Here is a 26789-nt window from a genome sequence, read left to right on the forward strand (position 1 = left end):
CATATAATTTTGAAAAATAAACACTAAGTAGATTTTGTCTAAAAAAATAATATTGTCTTTGATAATTAAATATCCGATTTACCTTCCAAATAATTGAAAATGGTAAAAATAGAAAGGACAGATGGCGAAAGGGGAAAATCCGAGAGTAAAAACTACGAATTCTAGCGCATGCCAGCTAATTAAATCTCAAAAAATAGAAGGCTTTCGACTAACAGCTAATAGACACAGCACTCCCGAATTTGTAGAGTTTCTACACCTCAAAACACCATATACACTCTATAATCTCTCTCTACATTTTGAACGATCGAAGCCTAAACTGTTGGTTGTGACTTGTGTGAATGCAAAAGCCGAAGGAGAGAAAGAAGAGAGAAGAGGGAGGAAAGGAGAGAGAGGGGAGTCTCGGTTGCCTCGAATTCTAGGTTTTTGATAGATTCGGACGATGTCGACCAGCTTCAGCTCCTCGCGGAGTCCCGGCAGTGCGAGGTTGCAGCTAGGGGCGGTGTCGAGACTTCGATCTTCGTCGCTGCGGAAGCCGCCGGAGCCGCTGAGGCGTGCTGTCGCCGATTGTCTGTCTGTTGCGGCGTCGGCCGCGCTCCACGGGACCCCCTCCGCGGCTGCGTCCGAGGCCTCGCGGACTCTTCGGGTTTGTTGATTTCTCAGATCTCGGTGTGGCGGGTTGGGAATTTGGGGTTTGGTTTTGATTTGGAATACGGGAAGAGAAGGAAAATGAAATCGTTGAATTTTTTTTGATGTTATAGTTTCTAAAAGGATTTTCTTTTTGTTCGGTTTTAAATTTCAAATTTAACTCAACTAGGGAAATAGTTCTCCTGGGGGCAGGTTGAGTGGGGGTGTTTGTTTTTTCAGATGCGAATTAATGAAATATCTGAAAATTTGAAGAATTTGATTTCTTCTACCTCCTACATTTTCCCTGCAACCAAACAGAGTATTAGTGCTGAAAGTGGGCCATTTCCTGTGAATAATTGGTGGCTTTGTTTTGATATTTTGTTGTCTTACCGTTGTTTGAATCATGGGAGTATTTGACGAGTGACCTATTCATTTGTAAGGTTTATATGTTTATTTACTTAGGTCTACTTTCACTCTTTTCGTCTTCAATTTAATTTGACCATTTTTTTGTTTCCAGAAAGTAGAGACAGCTTTTCTTATTCATGCAAGAAAAAAGTATTGCCATTTGCGGCAATTGAGAATGGACTTGATTTATTGCTTAGTTTTCTTTATTTGAATTTTAACTGTAAGTGTTTCTCGAGAAGTCATTTTGTTATTTCATTAAACATGAAGACATGCCCTTGAATCATGAGTTTGTTCATTTAATTGAAGCGATTCAAAATTTGGCTGGGTGTTTAAGTGCCACATGCACTGAACATTCAGAGTTCAAATAAATTTAGTTGTTGCTCTCAATTTGAATTACCATTCAGATATATAGTGATTAAGGTTGCAGGATAGGTTTCTGTACTCCCATGTGTATTTGATGCAAAGTAAAGCATCATTCAGTTCTTATATGACTCTATCTAACTCTTATTGCCTGCTAACCCAAAACCCATTTGACTCTGATATTGACTCATAAGTGTGGCTCCTTCATCAAGCATTATCTAGATGCATTTCAATTGTTGTAATATTACAACTTGAACTTTTAATGGCAGGATTATCTGGCAAACACTACTACAACTGACCAGGCTTATATTGTGATTTTAGAACATACGCTCGCAGAAAGGGAGCGCAGGTATGTTTAGGGTATTTTTCTTGTTGATTCCAATGTCAACATGTTGCTTTGCTCTGCTTTAGTAACGACAATATAGACTTTCTTTTATGATAGAACAGTCCCTTAAATCTAAATGTCGGAGATGAGCGTCTTATCATCTCAGTGCCTTGTTTTCAATGAAATCATGACAAAAAAGATGGTCTTTCAGGTGACAAAAAATCTGAAGCAGTTACTTATATGATGCCAAATGTTGAACATGAGCCTCTTGTTGTCTAAGCACCTTGTTTTTAACTGAATCAAAACAACAAATATGTCCCTAAGCCATATGAAATATGTAAAAAGAAAGATGAAAATAAATTTAGGATAAGAAATACACCTACTTCTTATGCTAAATTTATTCTTTTCCCTTTTTTGGGTTCAAATAAATCTGACAACAGAAAATACACCACGGAGAAAGTGAAACTTGATAGGTGATCACTTTGCTTATGAGTGGAATACTAATGACATTGAATGAAGGGAATTTGGAATTGATCAAGCAAAGATAAACATTTTCTAGGCAAGAACACGAGTCTTGTACATATTTCATACATGCATGCATATGATATGAAGAAATATAGGCATGTTGCAACTGTTCTTACCCTGAGAACAATCAGGGAGAGTGGCCCTTCGCATAGGCACTCATAATATATATAAAAGAAAAGAAAAAAAGAAAAAGAAAAAAAAGAAGCGAGTTTCGACTTTCAACACATATTATGCCGAGCTTTTTAAGTCTTACCCTTCTGCATGGGCTATGTATGACATTACTAGGTTTGTACAAGTGAGAGCTCTGTCTTGTTATTTGTTGGTGACTTAAGGTTTAATTAGCAAGAATAGGAAGAAGTGCTAGGTGAATACCATGGATGATGTTTCTTTAGAATAAAAAAGATTAAGATACTCAGGCATTAAACAGAATAAATGCATTGTATAGTAATATTAGGCATTTATGAGTGAAAAGTATAATTGTTAAAGATTTATGACCAAGAGATACCTAACAGTAAATATTTCATCACATTGATGGTCAATTATGTGTCTGAGAAAGAAACTGGCCATGTGTTGTTATGTGGAATGACAGGCAGATAAATAACATGTCTTTGGAACTAGCCTTGAGTGAAGGTTAGGAAGAATGTTAATAGAGGTAGTGAGGGATGCCTTGATGATTTACTGTTGGTTTTAAGATATGATTGTATATGTAGTATTTGTTTTCTCAAATGTTAGGCATAAAAATCAATATATTCGCATTAGTTGAGCTTAGAATTCAACTATAATACAATCTGTATTTACCTATCAAAAAAATAAAAATAAAGTTGAACTTAGAATTCAACTATATTGGATTTTAGCTAAGGAAACCCATGGAGAATCAATTATGAAGTTTCAATCCTAACTGAGAAGTATGACATACCATTTATATATATTTATATTTTATAGGCAAATTATAAGGATATATTGGTCAGCTCCAAAAAGTATATATTAATATCATAATGGAACTAACATTATGTCATTTCTGTTAAATACGCAAATCTATAGAAATTGAGGAATTTGCATCATGTAGAAATTAGAGCTCAGTGAGTTAAATGAATGTATGCTTCCTAAATTATTTTTTACCAATGTTTAAAAGGAAACAATTTTTAATGAGTGAAGACTTGGTTTACTGTCCAGAATATTTAACAATCAAAAGATTTTATGTTCAAGAATTTGGGTCAAAAACAAAGAAAGAACATGTAAGAGTTAGTCTATGAATAAGAAAGAATACATGAAAAAAGGAGCATTGATTGAGATGGTTTATTGTTGTGCATTCAAGATCTATAATAAAGCAAGGAGTGGTGAGGGGTGCTTCAGTGTGAGTGGAGGGCTTTAAAAGGATGATATAACGGAAAGTAGGGGAAAAGATGTATAGTTTTAGAAATCAATGGAAGATATGTTTCTTATTAGTTGACTTGAAAGGATTTTTTTAATTTTTAATTTTGGATAGGCATTGACTTAAAAGGAAATTAAGATTGTGCAGCCAACTTGGAGACAATTGAAAGGCGGATTTGATGGTGGTGATATCAACCTTTTTCTGTATCTATCCATTTGCACTTCACATCAAAATCTGCATGAAAAAGGAATATATCTAATGTTTTCATGCTCCCTTGATTTTGAAAGTTGACATGCCAAGTGCTAGGTCCATTATCTTTTTGTTTTGATAAATATTTTTCAATTATGAACTATTATTGATGAATCCCTAGTTCGTTGTTCATATTTTATTTTGCAATATGACAGATCTTATGACTCATTGTTTCTTTTACATGTCATTCTTTCGCATGTTGAGTTGTCGTCTTTTAATATTGCTTTGATGTATTGCTTTTTGGCCTATTGTTATGTCTTTTTGCTATAGTATTAATTCTTCTTTTGTCATTAATACAACTTTATTTGCATCAGCCCAGCGGTAGTTGCAAGGTGTGTGGCACTTTTGAAGCGGTACCTTCTAAGGTTGGTCTTTCAAGCAAAAAATTGGTTTCATTTTTCTGTTACTTTATAAAAAACAAAGATCATGTGATTTTCAGTGGGATAAGGGGTTTGGAGGTTAGGTGTGGTGAGAGATTCCTATGAGGTTGGGGTTTGGAAAGCAACAGGGAAGTAGTGAGATTTTTTTATATTTAAAACAAAGGGTTCTTTTACAGTGGGTAGTGGGATCAGGGTGAAGTTTCGGAAAGATAGGTGGTGCAATGAGGAGCCCTTATGTGAGACTTTCCTGTCCTTGTTTGCCTTATCTAATTTGAAAGAGGCATGGATAGCTGACTTTTGGGAGCAGAGTGGGGAAGGAGGAATGTGGAATTTCCTTTTTGTTAGGAATCTGAATGATTGGGAGTTGGCTGACATGGAGTGGTTCCTTTATTTACTCCAAGGACAAACAATGAAGAGGGAGGAGGAGGATAGAGTACTTTGGAAGGGTGATGGCAAAGGGTTTTTCTCTCTAAGAGGTCTCTAATCTCTTTGGAGACAGATTGTGCCATCCTATTTCCTTTAGAGATTATTTGGAACTCATGGATTCCTTGAAAGGTGAGTTTCTTTACTTAGGAGGCTTCTTGGGCTAAGGTGTTGACTTTGGATTAGTTTCAAAGAAGAGGGTGGACATTGGCCAACAGGCGTGCGTTGTGCAGAGGAGTTTGAGTCCATTGATCATATTCTCCTACATTGGGATGAGGCGAGAGTTTTATGGTAGTTGGTGTTTTCCATTTTCGATGTTCAGTGGGTTATCTCTAAGTTGATTAGGGAGAGTCTACTTAGGTGGCACAATTCCTTTGTAGGTAGAAGGCGTGTTAAGGTTTGGAGGGCTGCTCCTTTATGTATTTTTTAGATGATTTGGAAGGAAAGAAATTGGAAATGTTTTGAAAATGAGGAATTGTCAGATCAAAGACTAAAAAACATCTTCCTTAACAATTTCTCTATGTGGGTAAAGGTGTACATAGGTGGAGGCTATATGCCTTTGGTGCACTTCATAGATTGGTTGAGTCTTTATTGAGGGAGAGAGTATTTTTCTGTTCTTCCTTTTCTGTTTCTTTTTTTTGGTGCTCATTGTATATGACCTGTGTACTTCGTGCGCTTTTTGCATTCTTTAATGCACTATCTTATTTATCAAAAAAAAAAAAAAAATTCATATGAATTTCATATTATACCCAAAACTTAATATATAAACGATATAACTTAGTGGTTCTTTTTTTCATTAACTCACCACTTGATCATTGTTAATTTGCCTAAGAAAATAATTTTATTTTGGATTTTGTTGTCATGCTTCTTTTCATTGATCAAATTGTGATATGCAAGCATAAAAGAATCATTTGATGATACAGATTATTCTGCCTTTTCAGTTCAGCGCTTATGCACCTTGAGCACTGATAGTGAATCATCAGTCAGGGTCAATGTTATTTTTGCTCCCAGGCTATTGGTCATGCACTGATTTTGTGTCTATGATTTATTTATTTATTTTAATAAGTAATAATTTTTTGGTCCTTGGTAGGACATGAACGTGGAACCTCCCAAATCTTCACCCTAATGCCTTACTGGTCCTGCATATATGATTTACTCATTATAGGCTTGTAGCATTTTCTTTATGCAACAATAGGGTACTTGGGATAAAACGTATCTAGTCCATGGAACTTAGATTGAAATTCAGCACATGTGAAAGTAAATAGAAATGTGTAACTCTTTGGATTGGACTTTGTGGATGGGGTAGTCTCTCGGTAGGGTATGGTAGTTGGTTTTTGTGTCTTCGTGCCTTTTTTTGTCTTTTGTTTTCTTTGTATATGACGTGTATACTTTCTTTCTTTCAATATAATTCTTGTTTACCTATCAAAAAAAAAAAAAAAAAAGCAATTTGGATAGAAAATATTTTTAACAATTTTATTGTAGTGCTGGCGTCGAAAGTGAGAAGAAATTGTGGGTAGTATAACCTCGTAATATTATTTATATTTGTTTGTAGAAGAGTTTCACATGCTATGGTATTCAAAAGAGGACAACTGCATTAAGAAGCTTGTCCACTTGCACTATCATATAAATTAATATGTGATGTTATAGGTTGGAAATTGGAATTTATGCAAAACAGAACACGTTGTGGGCCTTTCAAGATTAAGACCTTTGTGAAGTCAGCATTGGGAGATTCTTCCCCCTTTGATAATACAGTTTGGGTTTGGGTTTTTCTAGTTGTTTTTGGCGTATTATAGTCTTTGTTTCTATATTCTTTTTCTTTCTTTGGATTAAGTTTTCCCGGGGAGGATACCTCATCCTTCTTTGTATTTCCTTTTGGCTTAAGAATTTTTTAGCAATAGACACCTTTTAATAATTTTTTCACGATAGACACCCTTTTGGCTCAATAATGACATCTATCATGAAGGTGTGGGACTTCCTTAATGATAGAGTTGCTTTTATAGTGGGTAATGGTATGAGGGTGAAGTTTTGAAAAGATAGTGGGTAATGATTGAGAGCTGGGTATTGTTGAGCCCTTTTTCTCAAGATTGCAAGATAAGTTAGTGAAGAGGGAAGATATTGGCGTGATGATTTGGAAGGAGTCAAAGAATGACGTCTTTTTATGTCAAATCCCTCTGCTTGTCTTGGAGTCGGGGTGGTCAATTCCCTTCCCTTAGGGCATTATCTAGAATTCCTGGGTCCCAACTTTGATGTGTCCTCTGCTCTGGACGTATGCTCTAGTGACTAGAGTGTTAGGTTTTCCTTTCCCATATAGGATTTTTTTTTTTTAAACCCATTGTTAGATTGTTTTCTTTGCAAAGAAATGTCTGATCATTCACTAGAATTTTCCGCTTTATGATCTTTTGTTATGGGTGAGGGTATACATAGATGGAGGCGAGGCTCCCTAACCATGGTAGATTATATAGACTGGTTGGGTTTGTCTTGAAGGGGTTGTTGTTTTTAGTTGCCCTTTCTGTTGCTTCGTGGCACTCTTTGTATACCGTCTGTGTACTTTAGTGCACCTTCAGTTAGCGCCTTCAATATATTTATTCTATTTACCTGTCAAAAGAAGAAAAATTGTTTCTTTGATCTACGAGTGCTCATGTAGATTTGGTTGCTGCAGATATAGGCCCAGTGAGGAGACACTACAGCAGATAGATCGGTTTTGCATAAGCACCATTGCTGATTGTGATATTAGCCCAAATCGGAGATCGTCGCCATGGTCTCGATCTTTAAGTCAACAATCTGGGGCATCAACTTCATCTACAACTATCTCTCCCTCTTTACCTGTATCTACTTTTGCATCAGGAACACTTGTAAAGTCATTGAATTATATTCGCTCCCTTGTGGCTCGACATATTCCAAAACGGTCATTCCAACCAGCAGCCTTTGCTGGAGCTGCCTCTGCATCAAGACAGTCACTTCCATCGTTATCTTCTTTATTGAGTATATCATTCAATTCCCAATTGAACCCCACTAATAGTGGGGAATCTTCAGAGAACAATGATGCTTCCACTCTATCTGTTTCAAACTTTTCAAATGTTGAAAAAGTTGATGGAGGAGAAGATGTTGAGTACATTGCACTGGATGTTCTGCAGTGGCGGTGGCCTGGGGAACAACAATCATCAATGGTTTCATCTGACAGGTTACTCGTTTTTTGCATATATCTTTTGGCTTCTTTTTGGGTGGTTATGACTTTGCTGTTTGAAATTTGATTAGGTCCTTTAGTTTCCTGTATTACTTCTAAAACCTAATCAACGTGTTCTTTTATGCAGTGACCGTGTTGTGAATCCCCAAGACATGGGTACACATAGCTTTCTTGAAGTTGGTGCAGCAGCTCTCCTTGTAGGTGACATGGAAGCTAAAATGAAGGGCCAGCCTTGGAGCCATTTTAGAACTGCTGAGATGCCTCATGTTGATCAACTGTTGCAGCCCTCATCAGTCACAACAGCCACTAATTCTGTGTCTGCTCGTCCCCACTTGAAAGCGATAACATCATCCAAACGCTCTAAACCAGGATCTTATCAAATTTGGTATGTTTCTCATACTCAAATTTGATTTGATATGGTTGTTGCTTTATTTATTTATTTTCCAATTTTGTTTTATAATTTTTCCCTTTGGTTGAGCGTTCATGGTCCACTCAGACAGGTAATTATTTCTTCTTTCTTGTGTTATGTTAGATTTGACCTTAGCCTTTGTAATCATAGTATAGTGAATTGGAGCTGGTGTCTGAATGGAGTGATTGGAGTCCATTTCTAACAGAGGATTTTTCCAACTGGAAATTCCTTATTTTAATGTTGTTCTTTCTAGTGATCTTATTTTGGGGCAGAAGCGGGTTGCTTTTGGGATCTGTTCTTGTGACTTAACCTTTTCATTAAATAAATACCTAACTTAACCTGATTTATACATTTATTTAGTTTGTAGTGTAGGTTATGCTGGGATCAACTGGATTGTATTAGAGATTTCCCAGGTCAGCTAAGTTGTGCTGACTGGCCATATTTTTGAGTCTCTACCTGCATCCTAAGAATTTTAAGATTATATTGCTGTAATAGACCTTTGTACTAAGAGGATTTAGTTAGTTTACAATGGATTTGTTGGACCAGAAAGGCAAATAGAGATAAAATCTGCGGTCGGGACTTGGAGGCTTATGGTCTAGTTGGTGATCTCTTTTCCTCAAAAAACACACCCCTTGAGTCTCCTTCCTATGATATTGGATCCCCCAACTTCCACCAACATACCTATGTTGTCACAACAAAACATGGGTATGGGTATGGGATCCTTGTTGGATACTCCTAATTTGATTTAGATCTAGCTATTTGATTCTGATTGATTTTTTCTTTTTTTCAACATTCGTAGCAGAGAATTATATTGAAAATAGAGAGTTTGTTAAAGCGAACTTTTGTTAAAAGATTTAGGAATAAGAAAGAAGAGAGAAGATTTCTTATCAAAGATATTTTTTATTGATTTTTTTCTTTCTTTTATCTCTTTATTATACTGTATAAAGGTTCAAACACCTTGACACAACCATGCCCAACATCTGCACAAGAACCCATGCAACATTATCTCCTGCAAAAACGGGGAGAAAATGTACAAATCTTTGAATGTTTCAAAAGATGTTGATTTGAAACATGGAATGAAGTAGCTTTGTTGGATCAGTAGCATATTAAATGCTCCAAGTTGTAATAAGTGGATGCATATTTGATTAGTTTAGGAGATATATATTTCAGAAAAAGGTAAGTCTTGTGATGTGAGCTATATTCTTCATCGGAGCCTCACAGGCTCACACCTATGGCTACTTGACTGTTAAGTCTTAGCCTTGTAGTGTTCTATAAATACAGGAAATCTAAAAGATGTTGTCCTAGACTTCTTAAAAGGAAGATTTCTTGATAAATCAGGATCTGCTAAACTTGGGTCCTTCCTTCTACTTGTTGCATGTATAATAAATTTGATTCCCCTTAGATGGGATATTCTCCATTATTCTTAATAACATGGTTTTAAAATTTGACTCTTAAGTTACTTGGTTCTTTGAGAGTAAAATTGATTTGTAGCACTGCTCGTCTTTCAGGGAGGATTCTCCTGTGAGTACATTCCGCCCACTTGCACGGCAACTCTTCCAATATCGTCACTACAGGTGTGGTATTAGAGACATCTGATTGTGAGCGCAATATTTAATTTACGTATAAATGTGCAATTCTCTCAAATATTTTTGTCTGTCGGTTATATTCGATGTGAGAATTAAACTACCTACCTCCATGTGACTGAACCACAATGGTATTTCTTGAGTGGTGCTATTAAGCCTATTATATATGAACTTGATCCAGACATTTCACCATCATTATCCTTTGCAATGTTATGTTTTTTTTATTGGGTATTTCTTCTTTTTTCTAATAAAATGATATCATTTTTGCAAGCTGCTTTTAGGATTTTGGGTAGCAAGCTTCTAAGTCTTTTTTTTTTTTTTATGTAGGTGTGAGGTTATTGGTTTGGAACTATAGTATCCTGCATTAGGATTATGATTAGTTAGCCTGACAATACTTCAGCATTATTCATACTAAGTGTCCTTTTGGATACACTTCTTCTTTCTTTATTTTTAAAATCAGAAAATAGTAGTAACTATTATATAAGATATAAGAACTCTTTAAAAGCTTAAATTGAAAAATTAATGGTTTCTCTGATAAAAAAAAATTTACGGTTTAAAAATTGTTTTAAATTTTTTTTGATACCTCAAATTTTAAAATTTCTAAATGTGATTTTTAAAGACATAAGTCAAATCTATACTTTTCCTACAAGAAATGTATCCAAACTGACGCTAAGAGATCCACAGATTGCTTCTGTGCTTATGTAACTGAGAATAAATCTTCAATTTGCATGGTTGAGGTCCCCCTATTTCCCTTTTCTCACAGTATCTTTTAATATGGATCAGTGAACAACAACCTTTGCGATTGAATCCTGTGGAGGTGCGTGAAGTCATTGCTGCAGTTTGCTCAGACACAGCTTCACCAAATACTAACCTCATGACGATGTCATCTAGATTAAATAACAACAGAGGAAAGCCATCAATGGATGTGGCTGTGAGCGTCCTAATTAAACTTGTTATTGACATGTACGTTTCATTGCATTTGTTTGCTGATATTACTTTATTCGCATGCTTGAATTGCATACGTTTACAACCTGTTCTACAGTCTCGTCTATATGTTGAAGAATGTGATCAATATCATTGATGCTATTAGTTTGCACTTTTGCAATGGCTGGGAGGCATGTTGAATCTCCAAAACTAATTTCTTGACATTGTCACAATTGTGGAATATAGAGAACTATTTGTGTTATGATGTCCTAACTCTTGCCATTTCATGTCCTCATGGATACTTCAAATTCTTTGAAGTGTCCATCTAAAATAGATTGCAGGGATGGTTGAGAAATCATTCAAAACATTCCATGGAACTGTTGCAATATTTCAGATATATCTCAACATTGATGTCTATGAGCTTTTCCATTTTGTACTCATTTTAAATTGTATGATATCATTTATATGATAAATGGACTGAATGTAAAGCTTATTAAGCAAAGAAACACCGCTTGATATTCTTCCATGGCTTCCTGGTTTTTGAAGGTTGAATGAATTTGGACCTTCTGACCATTTTCCAAATGAACATTTTCTGTTGGTTCATGTAGTTGATTTTCTGTTATATTGTTTCTTAAACTGATTGTGTATGGAAGGTCATTGCAAAATTTTGTTTTGTAGGTATGTTTTGGATTCTGGGACTGCTGCTCCTCTCACTCTATCCATGCTTGAGGTGCTGCATCAATTACATATTGATTTCTTATGATAACAACATGGTGAAAGTCTCTTATTTTTATTTCCAAATCATTTGGCAGGAGATGATCAGTTCTCCCACATTAGCTTCTAGGGTTCGTGCTTTTGATTTAATTTTAAATCTTGGGGTTCATGCTCATTTATTGGAGCCAATGGTAGCCGATGATGCCACCACAATTGAAGAAGATTATTCTCATGAATCATATTTCAACAATGAAGCGCAACTTGTCACACAAGAGAAGAGAAGAGCAGATTCTCTAAAGAAGATGGGAGCTTCCTCTGCAATAGATAAATTTGAATCTTGGATTTTAAGCATTCTATATGAGATTCTCCTTCTTCTTGTTCAGGTGGAGTTGGTCTAACTTCTCATCTTCTTTGCTTTCCTTCTTCGCTATTTTTCTTCCTGTCAGGAACATTGTATTGTTTTCCATATTGATTGATTTAGGTCTGGCTATTGTGTTAAACTCAACTAAGTTGGAAACTTTGCCATGAGACTCTAGTTTCTCATTTCCTGCAGAAGCTGAGAATGTTTATAGGGGTGAATTAGATTTATATGAGATGTTCTTTGTGTTGGAATTATTGTTTCAGGTTGTACCAATTGTTTTAATCAATAGAATAGGTTGTCAGTGTTGGTAACTTATTTGGCAAATAAAATAATCTTCAGCAAGTAGTTGCTGCACTGAGTGCGGGGCAATTCATTGTAGGGAGTTTCTATTTTCTTGACTATATCATGGTACTGTTTTTGTTACTGTCATTAAGGTTTTATTTTTCATTTATCAAAGAAAAGTTATGTTGTATCCAATCTGATAGAAAATTATGTTGTATCCAAGTGTCCATATCCATTATTGATATCAATGTTTTAAAAGGTTATTGTGGCTTATGCCTTGAGGTTCGCCTTAAGGTGAGGTTATTCAAATTAGCCTTAAGGCTATAGCTTCAATCTAGGTTTAGTTAAAGCTTTGTTTACAACCTTGAGGCTAGTGCTTGAAGGCTATTGAGGCTTAAGCCTCAAATATGTTTTTACAACATTTATGAGCTATTTTATGTCTTATAAGACTTCAGCCCTAAATATTGAATTATTTTAATAACTTGTGGTTTTGTGGGTTTTGGTATAGATTTGTAAGTTTTATCTTGGGTGCAAGACCAGGGTTTTCATCTTTTATAAAGTAAGCTCCTAGTTGGCTACCGATAAACTCTTTAAATGGAGAGGAAAGAAAGAGATTGAAAAGAAAAAAAAGAAAGGAATCATTGGTCCACGTAATGGTTGAGCTCATATATTATCTTTTTATAGACAGACAAAGGAAAAAGACCATTGCAATTGATGGATGAAGTAGAAGATATTAACAATGATAGAGAAGTTAATAAAGCAATGAGATATTGTTATTATTCCTTGGAGAATTCTATTACTACTAGTGATGGTGATGGTAGTGTTAAATCATTTGATGAAGCCATTAGATCAGATTTTAGAAGAGAGATAGAAGAATTAAATTCAAAATTATTGACAATGACAAATGATTAGTTTTAATGTTAAAATCAATACTTCTCCCAATGTTTTCTGTCAAATTCTCTAAAAATGAAAAGACTAGATTTATGAATCATTAGCTAGTTTTAGGCACTTCAAATCATAGTATTGAAGTTAAGTTTCAAAAATTTGCTTGAAGGTAAAACTCAATTTAAAACAACAAATTGTTTGGATGACTTTTTTGCATTTTGGCAAGATCTAGTTTTTTTTTTCTTTTTTTACTTTTTAAAAAAAAAATTATTTTTATATAATTTTATTTTATTTTATTTTAAAATTTGTATAAATATGTGCATGAATTTTAATATTGGTTTTTTAATTTTTTTTTCTTTGGTAGAACTATTTCCTATTTCTTTTGTATCCTCCTAATAGGGGAAAGCCTCTTTAAGTATTCAAGAAAGGGAAGAAAAGGCATAAACAAACTTTTAAGTGGCTTAATATTAGTCAGAATTAAATAGGATTAGTATTGTTAGAGTTAAATTAGTAGTAGCCAATCATTAGAATCATAATAGTAGAAATAGAATTAAAGTTATAATAGGTTATTAAAATACTAGTAGAATTTGGATTTCTTAGAGAAGCCTATAAATGAGGCTAATTGATGTAATCCAAGATAAAGTTATTAAATAATATTAGTTTCATTTGCATGTATTGCATTCTTCAATGGTGAGACTCCATTTAATTTTTTTTCCTTTCTCCTAGGTGAGACTCCTAGAAGGCCTTAGTGAGACTCTTAAGATTTCTTATCCCTTTCTTTCAATCATCCTATATATAGGTTAGTGAGACTCTAAGATTTCTTATCCCTTTTCTTGCTACCAGAATTTTATTTCATCCTTCTCCTTATTTCCTCAATTGTTGAATCCTTAAGCCCACATTATACAATTGTAGGCAGCCCTTTTGGGATTATCTACATCACTTCCACTTCATATCCTGCGCTTTTATTCAGGATGTGTTATCCCACATTATGGATTGTATAAATAAAAATGGAGTGGATGTTTTCTATATTAGTAAAGGCAATTCATTGGTGGGACTTGCAGCAATGGATTTATGGAAGTGGTAGCATGATGTATGGAGGTTAGTTGTGCAGGGGAGGTGGTGATTTTTTGCTGGTATAAAGAAAAACTATCTTATTTCTAGGTTTGTCCTTCTTTGTCTCACCAAACATTAAATTGCTTTAGGTTTTCCACAATGGCTTTTGTTCATTGATAATATTATCCTTATGGCCTTAAAATTTCTTTGCAGATAGAAGAAAGGAAACTTCTGTTATGTTGTTTCAATTCTTGTTTATATTTCATGCTCCTTTTTTCATTCTATCCCTTTGATACCTTTTTACAGATAGAAGAGAAGGAGGAGTCTGTTTGGGCATCTGCTCTGAGCTGTCTGCTTTATTTTGTTTGTGATAGAGGCAAAATCTGCAGGAACCGATTAAAATGTCTTGACATAAGGGTGAGTGCTTCCTTCCTTCCTTCCGGACATTCTATGTATCATTTTGTCATGGATACAGTTCTTCATACTCACTGCTTGAACGGGCGAGTCCTCTAATAGAAGAGGTCGGATCTCAGTATTTATTTTTACTCTCCATTTTATGGACTCAAATCATAAACTGTAACTCAATTGTGTTTGTGATATTTTTTTATTCCACAAACGATTACACCCCTTGTGTTGAGTTAATAAAGTCTCAACTTAGTCAAACTGGTTTTTTGGTCTCATATACTTGGTACATGCTTTATGTCCTTCCCTCTGTGAGTCTCATTTTGGATGTACAACCATTTTCAGGTTATTCAGGCGCTTTTGAAGGTTAGCAGGAGGAATTCATGGGCAGAAGTAGTTCATTCTAAGCTTATTTGCATGTTATCAAACATGTTTTATCAAGTTCCTGATGAGCCTAACAAAACTGTTTCAAGTCCTCCAATGTTTCTTGTGGACCAGGTTGATCTTATTGGAGGAATTGAATTTATTTTCCTTGAGGTATGAAAATTATTTATTTAAGAAATAAGGGTAAATGGTCCTTGGCACCTGCAGTGGTTGACCATACTGTTGTTATCCATGATGAGAAAGATCATTTAATTATGTATATGACAACTTATATGGGATATTTAACACCTATTTCAAATTTTTGGGGACATGGAAGATATCATGACAATACTCTAGAGTTAATATTATTTAGATGATTATGATATTAATCTTTGTATTGCATATTGTTGTGATGAGAGAAGGCAACTGGATTGTCCTTAAGTCCTAACAATTTGTCTTATAAATCAATATGTAAATTACACATTGTTAAAGATGATTGATTTATGTAAAACTGTGATAATCTATCATTTTGTGTTGACAACAATTAAACAAAACAATGGCCTAACCCATATTTGCTCCATGTGATTCATAATTTATTTGACTATTATAATGAGTTAAAATACATTCTCTAAAAAGTTGTAACATTCTTGTACTTCATTTTAAGAACAATGCAGTTTACTATTCCTTCTATGCCCTGTTGGAAGAAGCTCCTGTGATTTCCCCATTTCCAGTTGTTATGTCATAAGCAGAAGCGGGTTTATTTCTATACTAAAACTTATTTAAATCTATTTTGACCTTTACATGATAACTTCTTAGTTCTTTCAATGCAGTATTCACTTGCCAACTCAAGGGAAGAGAGAAGAAATCTATATCTGGTGCTTTTTGACTATGTTTTGCATCAAATTAATGAAACATGCATAGCTACCAGTGTCTCTGAATATACTGATGATGAGATTCAACCCCTTGCCACCCTACTCACTCTTGCGGATGCACCTGAAGCCTTTTATATCTCTGTTAAGCTTGGGGTGGAAGGCATTGGGGAGATACTGAAAAGATCGATTTCTACTGCCTTGACTAGATATCCAAACAGCGAACGGCTAAATGTGGTAATGCTACAAATGTGCCTGAATATGTGCACATGTGTGTGTGTGCATGTGTTTTGTGATTTACTAGGAAGATAATGTTCATTAAAGTTGCTCTTTGAGAGTTCCTAGGACTAGAAATTCCCTGAACATCCCTCCATGCACATGCATATATACATCTTGGTTTGTTTATATTGACTAGGAAGGCCATGCACTGAAGATTTGTGCTGGAGAGATCCAAGGTCTACATTGCTTATAAATCTATAGGAATTAGATTCCCTATATGAAGTTCAACACCATCCTTTTTCTTATTCTCATTTCTTGGCAATATTAAGCTCAGTTTTGAGCCTGCAATGGCACAAACTAAATGTTGAAACCATATCCACAATATGATGTTATTTTTTACTAAGACACATTTTTGTTTCTTAGATAGTTTGATTCTTATCCTAGTTCTGCATGTATGTATGTTTATGGTTATCACACTAGATCTTTGATGAACATGTTATGGCCTTTAATACCCTCTTCATGAATTAGTTGGTTAACCGTGCATTCCCAGGTCTAGCATGATCACTTAACAGTCAATTGTTATTTTTTGTTCTACTTATTGATAACATACTTTTAGACTACTATGGTCTCCCTTGGCATTCCAGAAGGGTGATAGACCTGATAAGGATGTGTAAGAGAGTGCCCTATTATTGTCAGGCTGTAGTTAAAGATGAACACTGTCAGTTTCAGCAGTTCATCAAATCCATTTCATCTATTATGGTCTGAATTTGGTTGTTATTTTGACTGATCCTACAGAATTGGTCCAACTTTGAGTTGGTTACAGGGTTGAAATTTGAATTTTTTTCCATGTACAGGAATGAAACTTTTTGTGATTTAAGGTTTTCTTTCTTACTCAAGGTGGATATGTATGTTATAATCATGAATATGTACTAGGATGGCAATGGGCTCAACACAGGCATGGGCAAGTTTGCTCCTAAACTTATAGGCATTTAGGGCTTGTGTCCTGGTGTGAACTTATAGCTGCATTTGGTTTCCAGCCCTTGCTTGGGTCTTAGAATTCAATCCTTGTGCTGTGGTTCTGCTTAACCAGTATTACCTATGTTATTGTTTTCTGTAATTAAGGTTTGGTAATATTTTCTCATTTATGTTTAATAATCATCAAGTTTATTAATCTCTAATAATATTATGTTTATAGGACTGGGCTTGGGCTCAATGCTGTGTTCACAATTTTGACCCAAGCTCTAGCCCAACCAACATAATGCTACTAAGCAACAACCACGCCTGACATAGATGTACAGATGTATGTATATGTAAGCATTATCATTTCAAGGGACATCAAATTGCTCTCCTATCATAATTGTTTCTAGAAGGATGGTGCTCCATGCACCACCACTTTTACCATCTTTTTTACCACTTGCTTATATGGTAGGTGGTTAATTGTATGTGTGATAAAAAGCAGTTAGCATGTATCCAATAATTACCTACCATTTAGAAAATTGGTCAAAAAGTGGTGGTATAACTAGCATTTTCCTTTTTAAAATATGATTTACTTGTATGGCTAAATCTTTTATTTGTGATAGATTCAATCTGATAGAGATGTCCACTGGATTTGATCTACCTGGTTGGAAATTCAAATTGTTTACTATTGGGTTTCATTGTTCAGATTTGAATTCAACTAATAAATTTGATAATAGGATTGAAATCTGGTTAGTGAAAATCAGATTGGATTTGGGTCTTGGTCAGTATATGTGAGAAAGAATTCAAAGCTTACATCAGTCCTGCCTTTCTATTTCACCATTGCCTTTCCTTTTGTTTTTGGCTCATATATCTGTCTTACAGACATAATTCACTTATTAGTGTATGAGAGATTGAAGTTTAGAACTGCGATTTCTCTCTAAATTCTTTGGCTTTGTTATGTTAAATTGCATATGTTGTTTTCTTTATCTGCTGATAGTATGGTTGCTGATTTTTATTCTACAAGTTGGATAAACTACACCTGCACATGATTTTTTGAAACTCAATTATTGTTTTATATCACTGCTGCTGCTCTCTGACCTTCATTTACTTTGACAGCTTTTGGAGAAGATTACGGAGAAATTTGATTCAATTATAAGTTCATTCACTCATTTAGACAAAGAGTTCACCCATATGATACAGATAACCAAATCTTACCAGTTTTTGGATGGCATTGAGAGTGGAGTTCTTGGTCACAGTGTTGGCATGAAAGCAAAGCTCTCATGGGCCACTTTACATTCTCTTCTTCATTCGGATAGAATTGCTTACCGGCACAATGGGTACACCTGGTTGGGTGATTTGCTAATTGCAGAAACTAGTGAGGAAAGGAATGCCAGTATATGGTCAACTATAAGAAACCTGCAGCGGCAAATTGCTCTTGCTGGTGTTCATGATTCTTCGATTTCTTCAAAACTCCCTTTATCCATCTCACTTATGTGTGGGCTTCTGAAGTCAAGACACAACATCATCAGGTGGGGCTTCCTATTTGTTCTGGAGAGACTTCTCATGCGATGCAAGTTTTTGTTAGATGAGAATGAACAACACTCAAGCAGCAGTGAAGTTGGACAAATACATGAAGATAGCCGTCTTGAGAAAGCAAATGTGGTGATAGATATTATGAGCAGTGCATTGTCCTTGGTGGCTCAGAAAGAAACAGATCGCATCAATATTTTAAAGGTATATATAAACATATATAAATATATATATATTGTTGGGTGGGGGGAACTCCATACCATTTGAGCGGACCTCGAGGATAGTTTCCAAATCATAGGGATACATTTGATACAAAATCCCAAAGATGAACCATCTAAGATATTTCTCTGGCTTACTGTTATTAGCCTTTTATGTGTCTATTATAGGGAGGACAGACATAGTGATCCATTTACCCAGTGATGAAGTGCTGACAAATGAAACTTTTTGGACCAGGAAAAATCAGGCTGTTTAACCTCTATTTCCTGGAAATGAGAAAACTTAATATCTGCTTAATCAAACTAATGAAGCACATGATTTTTTAGTATGTCTGTTAAATGAGTCCAGTTACCTCATTCCCTGTTACAGATCATCACAAACTGTAAACCCATGATATCTTAAAAACACACTAATATATCATCCATTTGCTTTGTGAACCCAAAATAGCTAATAGAACAGAAAATTTTCATTTCAGCAAGTTAACCCTACATAATTTTTTATTTTTTTTTCCTGACAAGTAAGAGTATTGTATTACAAAAAGGCATTAAAATAGTGACTTAAGAAAGAGACACTCACCCCCATACAACTGAAACAAAAAAAACCGTCCAACAATATGTACAAAAGCCAACCTTCCCTCAACGGGAACCCACCCAATCAATGAAATCAATTAGCGTCGAAGAACCATCTTTTATAAACATTTTAGACTCTGACTAAAGTAAATATACAAAAAACGCTTTCAGCTTTTGTATGGACCACACACCGCCTTCAAAGGCAATTTTGTTCCTTGTCTTCCAAACTGACCAAAACAAGCATAAAGGGCCTGCATTCCAAACTGTCCTACGCTTCTTTCCTACAAAAGACCCTTCCTTTCCACCCCAGTGGGTTTCCCTAACCGAGGAAGGAAACACCCAATACACTCCAAACAAGGTAAAGAACAACTTCCACACTTCCCTTGTTTTTTAGCAATGGAGAAGAAGATGGTCAATGGACTCTCACTTAACCTACATGAATTTTGATTCTCACTTGCTTCCTTATTCTAAAATTGTTACAAGGCATCCAAGTAACCTGGTCAAGGAGTCCCCTTCACTTTTTATTGGTTCTTGTGTCTTTAAGAACTGTCATATGTCATCTTTGGCGATCTTGTATTTGTTCAATTATGGTTTTTGCGCTTGTGCTTGATGAAAATTGAGGTATTGATGTGTTAGATTTTCATAAGAAGTTACAAAGAATGGGGACTCGAGAATATGTGGGTGAGGGTAGAAGGTTTTAAAGATTTGTTGAGAACTAGGTGGATGGGGATTCACTTCAAAGGTTCATTTAACTTTATTTTGGCTGAAAAGTTGAAAGCTCTAAAGTCTTTTTTGAAGAGCTAGAATAAAGAGGCATTTGACAATGTTACTTCCAAAGAGGAGATGGCTTTGAATGAGGTATTGTTTTGGGATTCTAAGGAAGGGATTGGGCCTTTGACTTTGGAGGACCAGAATGCTAGGAAGTAGGTTAGGGAAGAGTTCAAGAAGTGGGTTTTGTTGGAAGAAGTTTCCTGGAGATAAACATCAAGGGAGATTTGGTTGAAGGAGGTAATAAAAACACGGACTTTTTCCACAAAATGATCAATGCTCATAGGAGAAGGAACTCCTTGGTCAGGATTAATTGGGTCTCAATGGAGAGTAAGATTAAAGTTGGGATGGTCCACATTTTTCAATCTTTGTTGGCTGAAAATGGGGACTGGAGACCTAGTTGCTTGGGGCTGACATTTGATGCTTTAGGAGAATATCATGCAGATTTGTTGGAGGTCCCGTTCTTTGAGGTAGAGGTGTTTAAAACCCTTTTCAATCTCAAGGGCATTAAAGCTCTAGGCCCGTATGGTTTCTCCTTGGTGTTTTGGTAATTCAGTTGGGATTTTGTGAAGGATGAGGTGATGGGTTTCCTTAGGGACTTTTATGAGCATGATAGATTTGCAAAGAGTTTGAATGCTTTTTTCTTGGTGCTAATGCCTAAAAAAGGGGGAGTTGAAGATCGTAAGGGCTTTAGGCCAATAAGTTTGGTGGGTAGCCTTTATATGTTGTTAGCTAAAGTGCTAGCAAACATATAAAAGAAGGTTGTGGGAAAGGTGGTGACTTGTTCCCAAAATGCTTTTGTGGAGGGAAGACAAATTTGGATGCTGCTTTGATTGCTAATGAGGCTAATGATTCATTGTTGAAAAGCAATGATTTACAAGCTAGATATTGAGAATGCATATGATCATGTCAATTGGAATTCCTTACTTCTGGTTCTCAACAAAATGAGTTTTGGAGAAAAGTGGATTGATTGGTGTATTTCTACTATGAGCTTTTCGGTCTTTGTTAATAGTTTTCCATCAAGATTTTTTCAAAACTCTTGGGGTTTGAGGCAAGGGGATTCTTTCCCTGTTTATTTGTAATAGTCATGGAGGCCCTTAGTTGCATGCTTAAGAGGGCTAAGGATGGTGGTTTCTTGTCAGGTTGGCGGAAGAGAGGCTTAAATATTATTTTGTATGTAACATTTTAGTCTTTTTTGCTTGTAAGGCCTTAGCTGCCTTGCATACGTCCTGTATACTATGGGGCTTTTTTAGCCTTCTTTCAATGAATTCTGTGCTTACTTATCAAAAAAAAAAAAAAAAAGGTAGGGAGGGCGTGGAAGTCTCTCATTTGTTGTTTGCTTATGACACTTTAATTTTCTGGGTTGAAAGTTAATTTAGAAGAGAGTGAACTAATTCCAGTGGGGAGTGTGGGGAATGTAGAAGGGCTGGCTCAAGAGTTCAAGTTCAAGGTAGATGCACTCCCTACTTCTCACTTGGGCCTTTTGTTAGGTGTTTTTTTTTAAGTTTGTCTCAGTTTGGGACTATGTGGAGGAGAGGTTTCGTAAAAGACTAGCATTATGGAAAAGACAATACATTTCCAAAGGGGAACTTACTCTTATTCGTACCCTTACTAGCATGCCTATTTATTTTATGTCCCTTTTAGGCATCTTGAGGATGGTTAGGTTGAGGCTGGAGCAAATTCAAAGGGACTTTCTTTGAGGAGGAAGGACTTGGGAGTGGAAACCTCATTTGGTTAGGTGGGCTGTCGTTTGCTTAGACAAAAGAAATGGAGGTTTGGGGGTGAGAAATCTTTTGTCCCTCAATAGAGCCTTGCTATGCAAATGGAGTTGGTGTTTTGCAAAGGAAAGGGGGGCCTTTTGGCAAAATGTTATTAGTGGAAAATGTGGGGAAAAAGGAGTGGCAATCCTGCTAAATGAGAGATGAGTATGAGGTAGGATTATGGAAAGTTATTAGGAAGGATTGAGATATTCTGAGTAGCAAAGTTGCTTTTTCTGGGTGATGGAAGGAGGGTGAAATTTCAGAAGGACAAGTGGTGCAGAGATGAATCGTTAAACACCTCTGTCCCCACTTTATTTGCTTTAGCTACTCTTAGGGAGGCTTGAGTGGAGGATGTTTGGAACACTTTAGCTAATGGGGGTTGTTGGACACCTTGCTTCTGTAGGAGGCTCAATGATTGGGAGGTGAATATGGTGGAGTGGTTCCTCTTCAGGTTGCAAGGGTGGAGGTTGTGTAGGGATGAATAGGATAAGTTGTTGTGGATAGGGGTGAAGAATGGAAAATTTTTTGTTCATGCCCTTTACAAGGCCTTGGAGCCGGGAAGTCAAGTTACTTTCCTGGCAAGTGTTATTTGGAATTCTTGGGGCTGCCCAAGGTGGGCTTCTTTGCATGGGAGGTTACTTGGAACAAAGTTTTAACTTTGGATCACATTCGGATAAGAGGATGGTCTATGACTAATAGATGTTTCCTTTGTCGCACATAGGAAGAATAGGTCGATCACATTCTTATTCATTGTGACAAGACAAGGGATCTTTGTGTGTCTTGGGTGCTCCCCTCTTCAGTAAGAGAGACACTCTTAAATTGGTGCGACTATCGTGGGTAAAAAAGGAAAAAGGTGTAGCAGGTTGCTCTTCTGTGCCTCTTTTAGACAATTTAGAAGGAAAGGAACAACAAGATGTTCGATAACAAAGAGCATTTTGTGCAAAGGATTAAACTTAAGTGGTGTTTGTTTTTTGGATGAATAGAAAAAGTCAACCAAAAGTAACCTATTGATATCAACCAACATAACTAAACTGAATCTATTGATAACAAGTTCAATAGTTATCTTTGTCGTTTCCTATAAAAAAAAATAGGTTACTTTTAGTTGAATAGAAAAAACCAAATATTTTGACCTTTTCTATTTAGCCAAAAAAACAAACACCACCTTACTATTCTTTGTAATCTTTGGGCATGGTCCAAATTGTTTATAGCTTATGGCCCTTTTTATGGTGTAGATTTTGTGGATTGGTTGAGGTCTTATTGAAGGGTGCTATTTTTTGTTGTCCCTCTTTATTTTTTGGAGGTGCTTTAGGTGTCTATTATATACCCCATGTGTACTTTGGGGGCTTTTTTGGTGTTTCTATTTTTAATATGTACTTCCTTTATCCATAAAAAAAAAAAAAAGAGTTAAAGCACTCTACATTTTCACATTTTTCTCTTAGGAAAAGTGCATTGATTAGATGAAGTCCATCTGATCCTTTTCTTTTATGGTATGCTGTTAAGATTAAGAAGATAAAATTTTGTGCAGAACTTGATTCTCAGTACAGCATGGGAGGATTTTCTTTTGGTTGATGACTCTAATATTTTACTTAATTTTTCTTCTCTGTTTCCTTTTATGTATTGTTCATGATGAAATGAGGTTCTTTTGTAGCATTTTCTGTTAATCATTTTCAGAATTTATGCCACTCTTACTCTTTTTTGTCCTTCTGCTGCTTGTAAACAGATGTGTGACATTCTCTTTTCACAATTGTGCCTGAAAGTTCTTCCTGCAACAGCAACTCCCATCTCAGATAATAAACACCATGGTCTAATTTTTGGAAGCTCAGGGGAGAATAAAAAGGTTGATACTAGTGAATGTATCTCTCAAGAAGTGAATTGCCGCTGGGATGAGTTCATGGATGGATTTGATAGCAGATTTGGCTACAATAGTAGTACTTCTCGGATTTGTGAGACAGCATCTATAGGAGCATTGCTTTTGCGAGGACAGGCTGTAGTTCCAATGCAATTAGTAGCACGTGTACCTGCTCCTTTATTTTACTGGCCATTAATTCAACTTGCTAGTGCAGCTACTGATGATATTGCTCTGGGTGTTGCTGTTGGAAGCAAAGGAAGAGGAAACCTACCTGGCGCCACATCAGACATCCGGGCCAGCCTTCTTTTACTCTTAATAGGTAAATGTACTGCAGATCCTGCTGCTTTCCAAGAAGTTGGTGGAGAAGAGTTTTTTAGGTAATTCTTCACTTTTTTGTTCTCCGTTAATCTGTTCTCTTCCCTTTTGTTTTATTTGTCTTTCTTTAAGTATCTCTCACTATGTCAAAGAATTACATAATTTGGATCCTTTGCAGGGAACTTTTAGAAGATGCTGATTCAAGGGTAGCATATTACTCGTCAGCTTTTCTTTTGAAGGCAAGAACACTATTCTTTCTTCCCACTGCACCAAGGTTGCAACTGTTTATCCAGTTTGATGTTAGTTTTTGCAAACTGACCTGGAGTTTGGCATTTTGCAGAGAATGATGACAGAAGAACCTGAGAAATATCAACGAATGCTTCAGAATCTCATTTTTAGAGCTCAGCAGGTTCAGCCACATTCTGTGTTTTACTTGAATGTGTCTGCTACCATGGAATAGAACTGTCCTAGAGCAATTTTTTATCTATAAATTTTCATAAGCATGCATGTATCAACTTTGCATGGGTATGGTTATGGTGCCAAAACCCGACCACGATACCAGTTGCTGGATTGGTATTCTACAAAGAACAGTAGAGTTTTAGGACATGGTGGTATATTATGATTTTTTTTTAGAAATTCAATCATAATAGACAAGTAAGCAAATCAAGAGTAAGATGATTTATGCTACAAACATAAGGAACATCACAACAAAGTATCTTCTTCTATCTGGAACAGTAGTCTTGTTGAATGAGAACTGGAATGTACACGCATTTCGCTGGGCTACAGGGTCAAGTGCTGCTTTAAACAGACTTAATTTCCACAACTGCTGATCTTTTCCATGTTTACGCTACACCAACCTCATGCCTGTGTTTTGACCTTTTATCAAATGCCAATGGATTGCATTGCAAATCTGTACACTTCATAACCATCTGATGTTTTGTGGACGTATATCTCATATTCTTTTTACCTCTTAACAAAGTTTGGATCACAGTAAGTTTTTTGAGTTATTAAATCTTCAAGCAGCAAAACCTTTATATGGTGATTCACATTTGTTAATAATCTTCTAATTTTTTTAAGTTCTTTTTTTAAAGATCCTAACATTTGTCATAATTCATTAGCCCTTTAGTACGTGGTCACATGTGACTAAAATTTTCTATGTTGTGTTGCTATTGTGCAGAGCAACAATGAAAAGCTGTTGGAGAATCCATACCTTCAGATGCGTGGCATAATTCAGCTGTCAAATGATCTTGGGACGGTGTTATAATCTGATGTTTTTTTGGAAATATACTTTGCTTGACTTGGAGAAGCTGCATGCTAAGTGAGTTGGTGTTTCATCACTCCTGGTGCGTATGATGTTTCAGCACCTGGCATTTGCTGGTTGAAGTTTGCAACACCCATAATTAAAGGATGCATTACTTTTTAAGCATGCATAAAATATTTGGGATTTGATTTACTGAAGTGCTTCAATCTGGCTGGAATATTGCAAAGCTAAGCATATGAGATGAACTAAGATACTGGGTGACTGATGGCTAATTGAGTACCATATATGCTTCAACAGCAGCCATAAATCCTGTGGATTTTTTCCCTGAGATTCTTAGAAAATGGTGAACCAATTTATTGTCCAATTCCCATATCTCAATCTCCAAATTGTACATCAATATGATGGATTGATGAGAGATTCTTTCATACAAAGAAATTTATGAAGTTCTATATTCAGCAGAAAGTTTGGGACTGGAGGCTTCTCATTGAAGTTTAGCCAGGGGATGAGATGTCTAGTAACTTTTCCAAGTAACTTGATTCTTTAATTTATTCAACTTATAAGCAGTTGCTGGATGTTTCAGATCAGGGAATTGAAGATTCTTCAGGTACCATTATCTATTATCTATCTCAACAAATTAGGACTTTTTATGCATATTCAGTCTTTTTGATTTTCTCTATCTTTGGCTTGTGCTTCCATTCTTTTTCTCCAAATTATAATGGATGATATCAACTCTAATTCCTGATATGATTTCTAAGGTACTCCAATTCTTGTTTTTTGAATAAGTTGAACTGCTATCAAATTGGAGTAGAGTGATCTATTTTTGAAGCTTTACTCATCTATGGAGAAAATTTTTAATAGAATTGAAATTGAAGGAAAGGATTATTTTTGTTCTCAGATGTTTGAAAGAGGTATTTGGCTGACATATGTTTGTAATAAAATGTTTTTCTTTTTCCATGTGGAAGCAGTTATTGGTGTGCACTATTTCATCAGAAGACTACTCGGGCAACTCTGGGGGAATCCTTTCTTTGTACAGGATCAAATACCTCGTGGCCATGTTTTTACGTAGTTCCTGAGGATGACATTGTACTCGTTTTTTAAAAGAGGCATTAATGGATAATAAAATTTCAAGCTTGTTAATTTGTAGAGGTTGGTCTTCTTGATAATGATGAGACAAGACTCAAGATCCTGTATATTTAGTTGATAGGCCATAAAGGGTGCTAAAGGTTAGGTTGGATCACAAGGGCTCTTCTGACTACATTTTGAGGGGCTTCAGCAAAGGGTGTCTGTTATTAGGGACATCACCAAAGTGTGCCTGGTATGTTTTTTTGATCCATTGTTCATTATTTATTTTAACCTTGTAAATGTGTGATTTTTGTCTCCCCCCACCTGCGGTTGTTGTAAAATGGCTGTTGAGAAATTTGCTTCCTGTATGACTTTTAAGTGCTTAATTCATGATAGAAAAATTTTGGTTCTTATTTTGGGTTTGGGCACTATTAATTCTATTTTTCCTTTTTCCCCGTTTGAACTGCATACCTTTGTGTTGGTTGTTAGAAGCAAATCAGACAATCCATTTCTGGAATTATGCTTCTGAATTCATTGACCACTATTCTATTTCCATCTAAGTTTTATTTTAATTGAAATTATGTTTAATTG

General features: G+C 35.7%; 1 protein-coding gene across 1 annotated transcript; it reads left to right on the forward strand.

Moving 5' to 3' along the window:
- The first annotated feature begins 226 nt into the window (after nt 1-226).
- Nucleotides 227-26611, forward strand: LOC117929402. Its single transcript, XM_034849710.1, has 18 exons — nt 227-643; nt 1659-1738; nt 4175-4225; nt 7323-7844; nt 7975-8232; nt 9765-9830; nt 10623-10802; nt 11442-11493; nt 11576-11860; nt 14365-14475; nt 14806-14997; nt 15654-15929; nt 17985-18602; nt 23432-23937; nt 24054-24114; nt 24216-24284; nt 25053-25740; nt 26102-26611. The coding sequence occupies exons 1-17, from the start codon at nt 440-442 to the stop codon at nt 25137-25139; spliced, it is 3618 nt and encodes a 1205-aa protein (XP_034705601.1). The 5' UTR covers nt 227-439; the 3' UTR covers nt 25140-25740; nt 26102-26611.
- Nucleotides 26612-26789: the final 178 nt, after the last annotated feature.

This window comes from Vitis riparia, chromosome 13, assembly GCF_004353265.1.
Source record: "Vitis riparia cultivar Riparia Gloire de Montpellier isolate 1030 chromosome 13, EGFV_Vit.rip_1.0, whole genome shotgun sequence".
Lineage (NCBI taxonomy): Eukaryota > Viridiplantae > Streptophyta > Magnoliopsida > Vitales > Vitaceae > Vitis > Vitis riparia.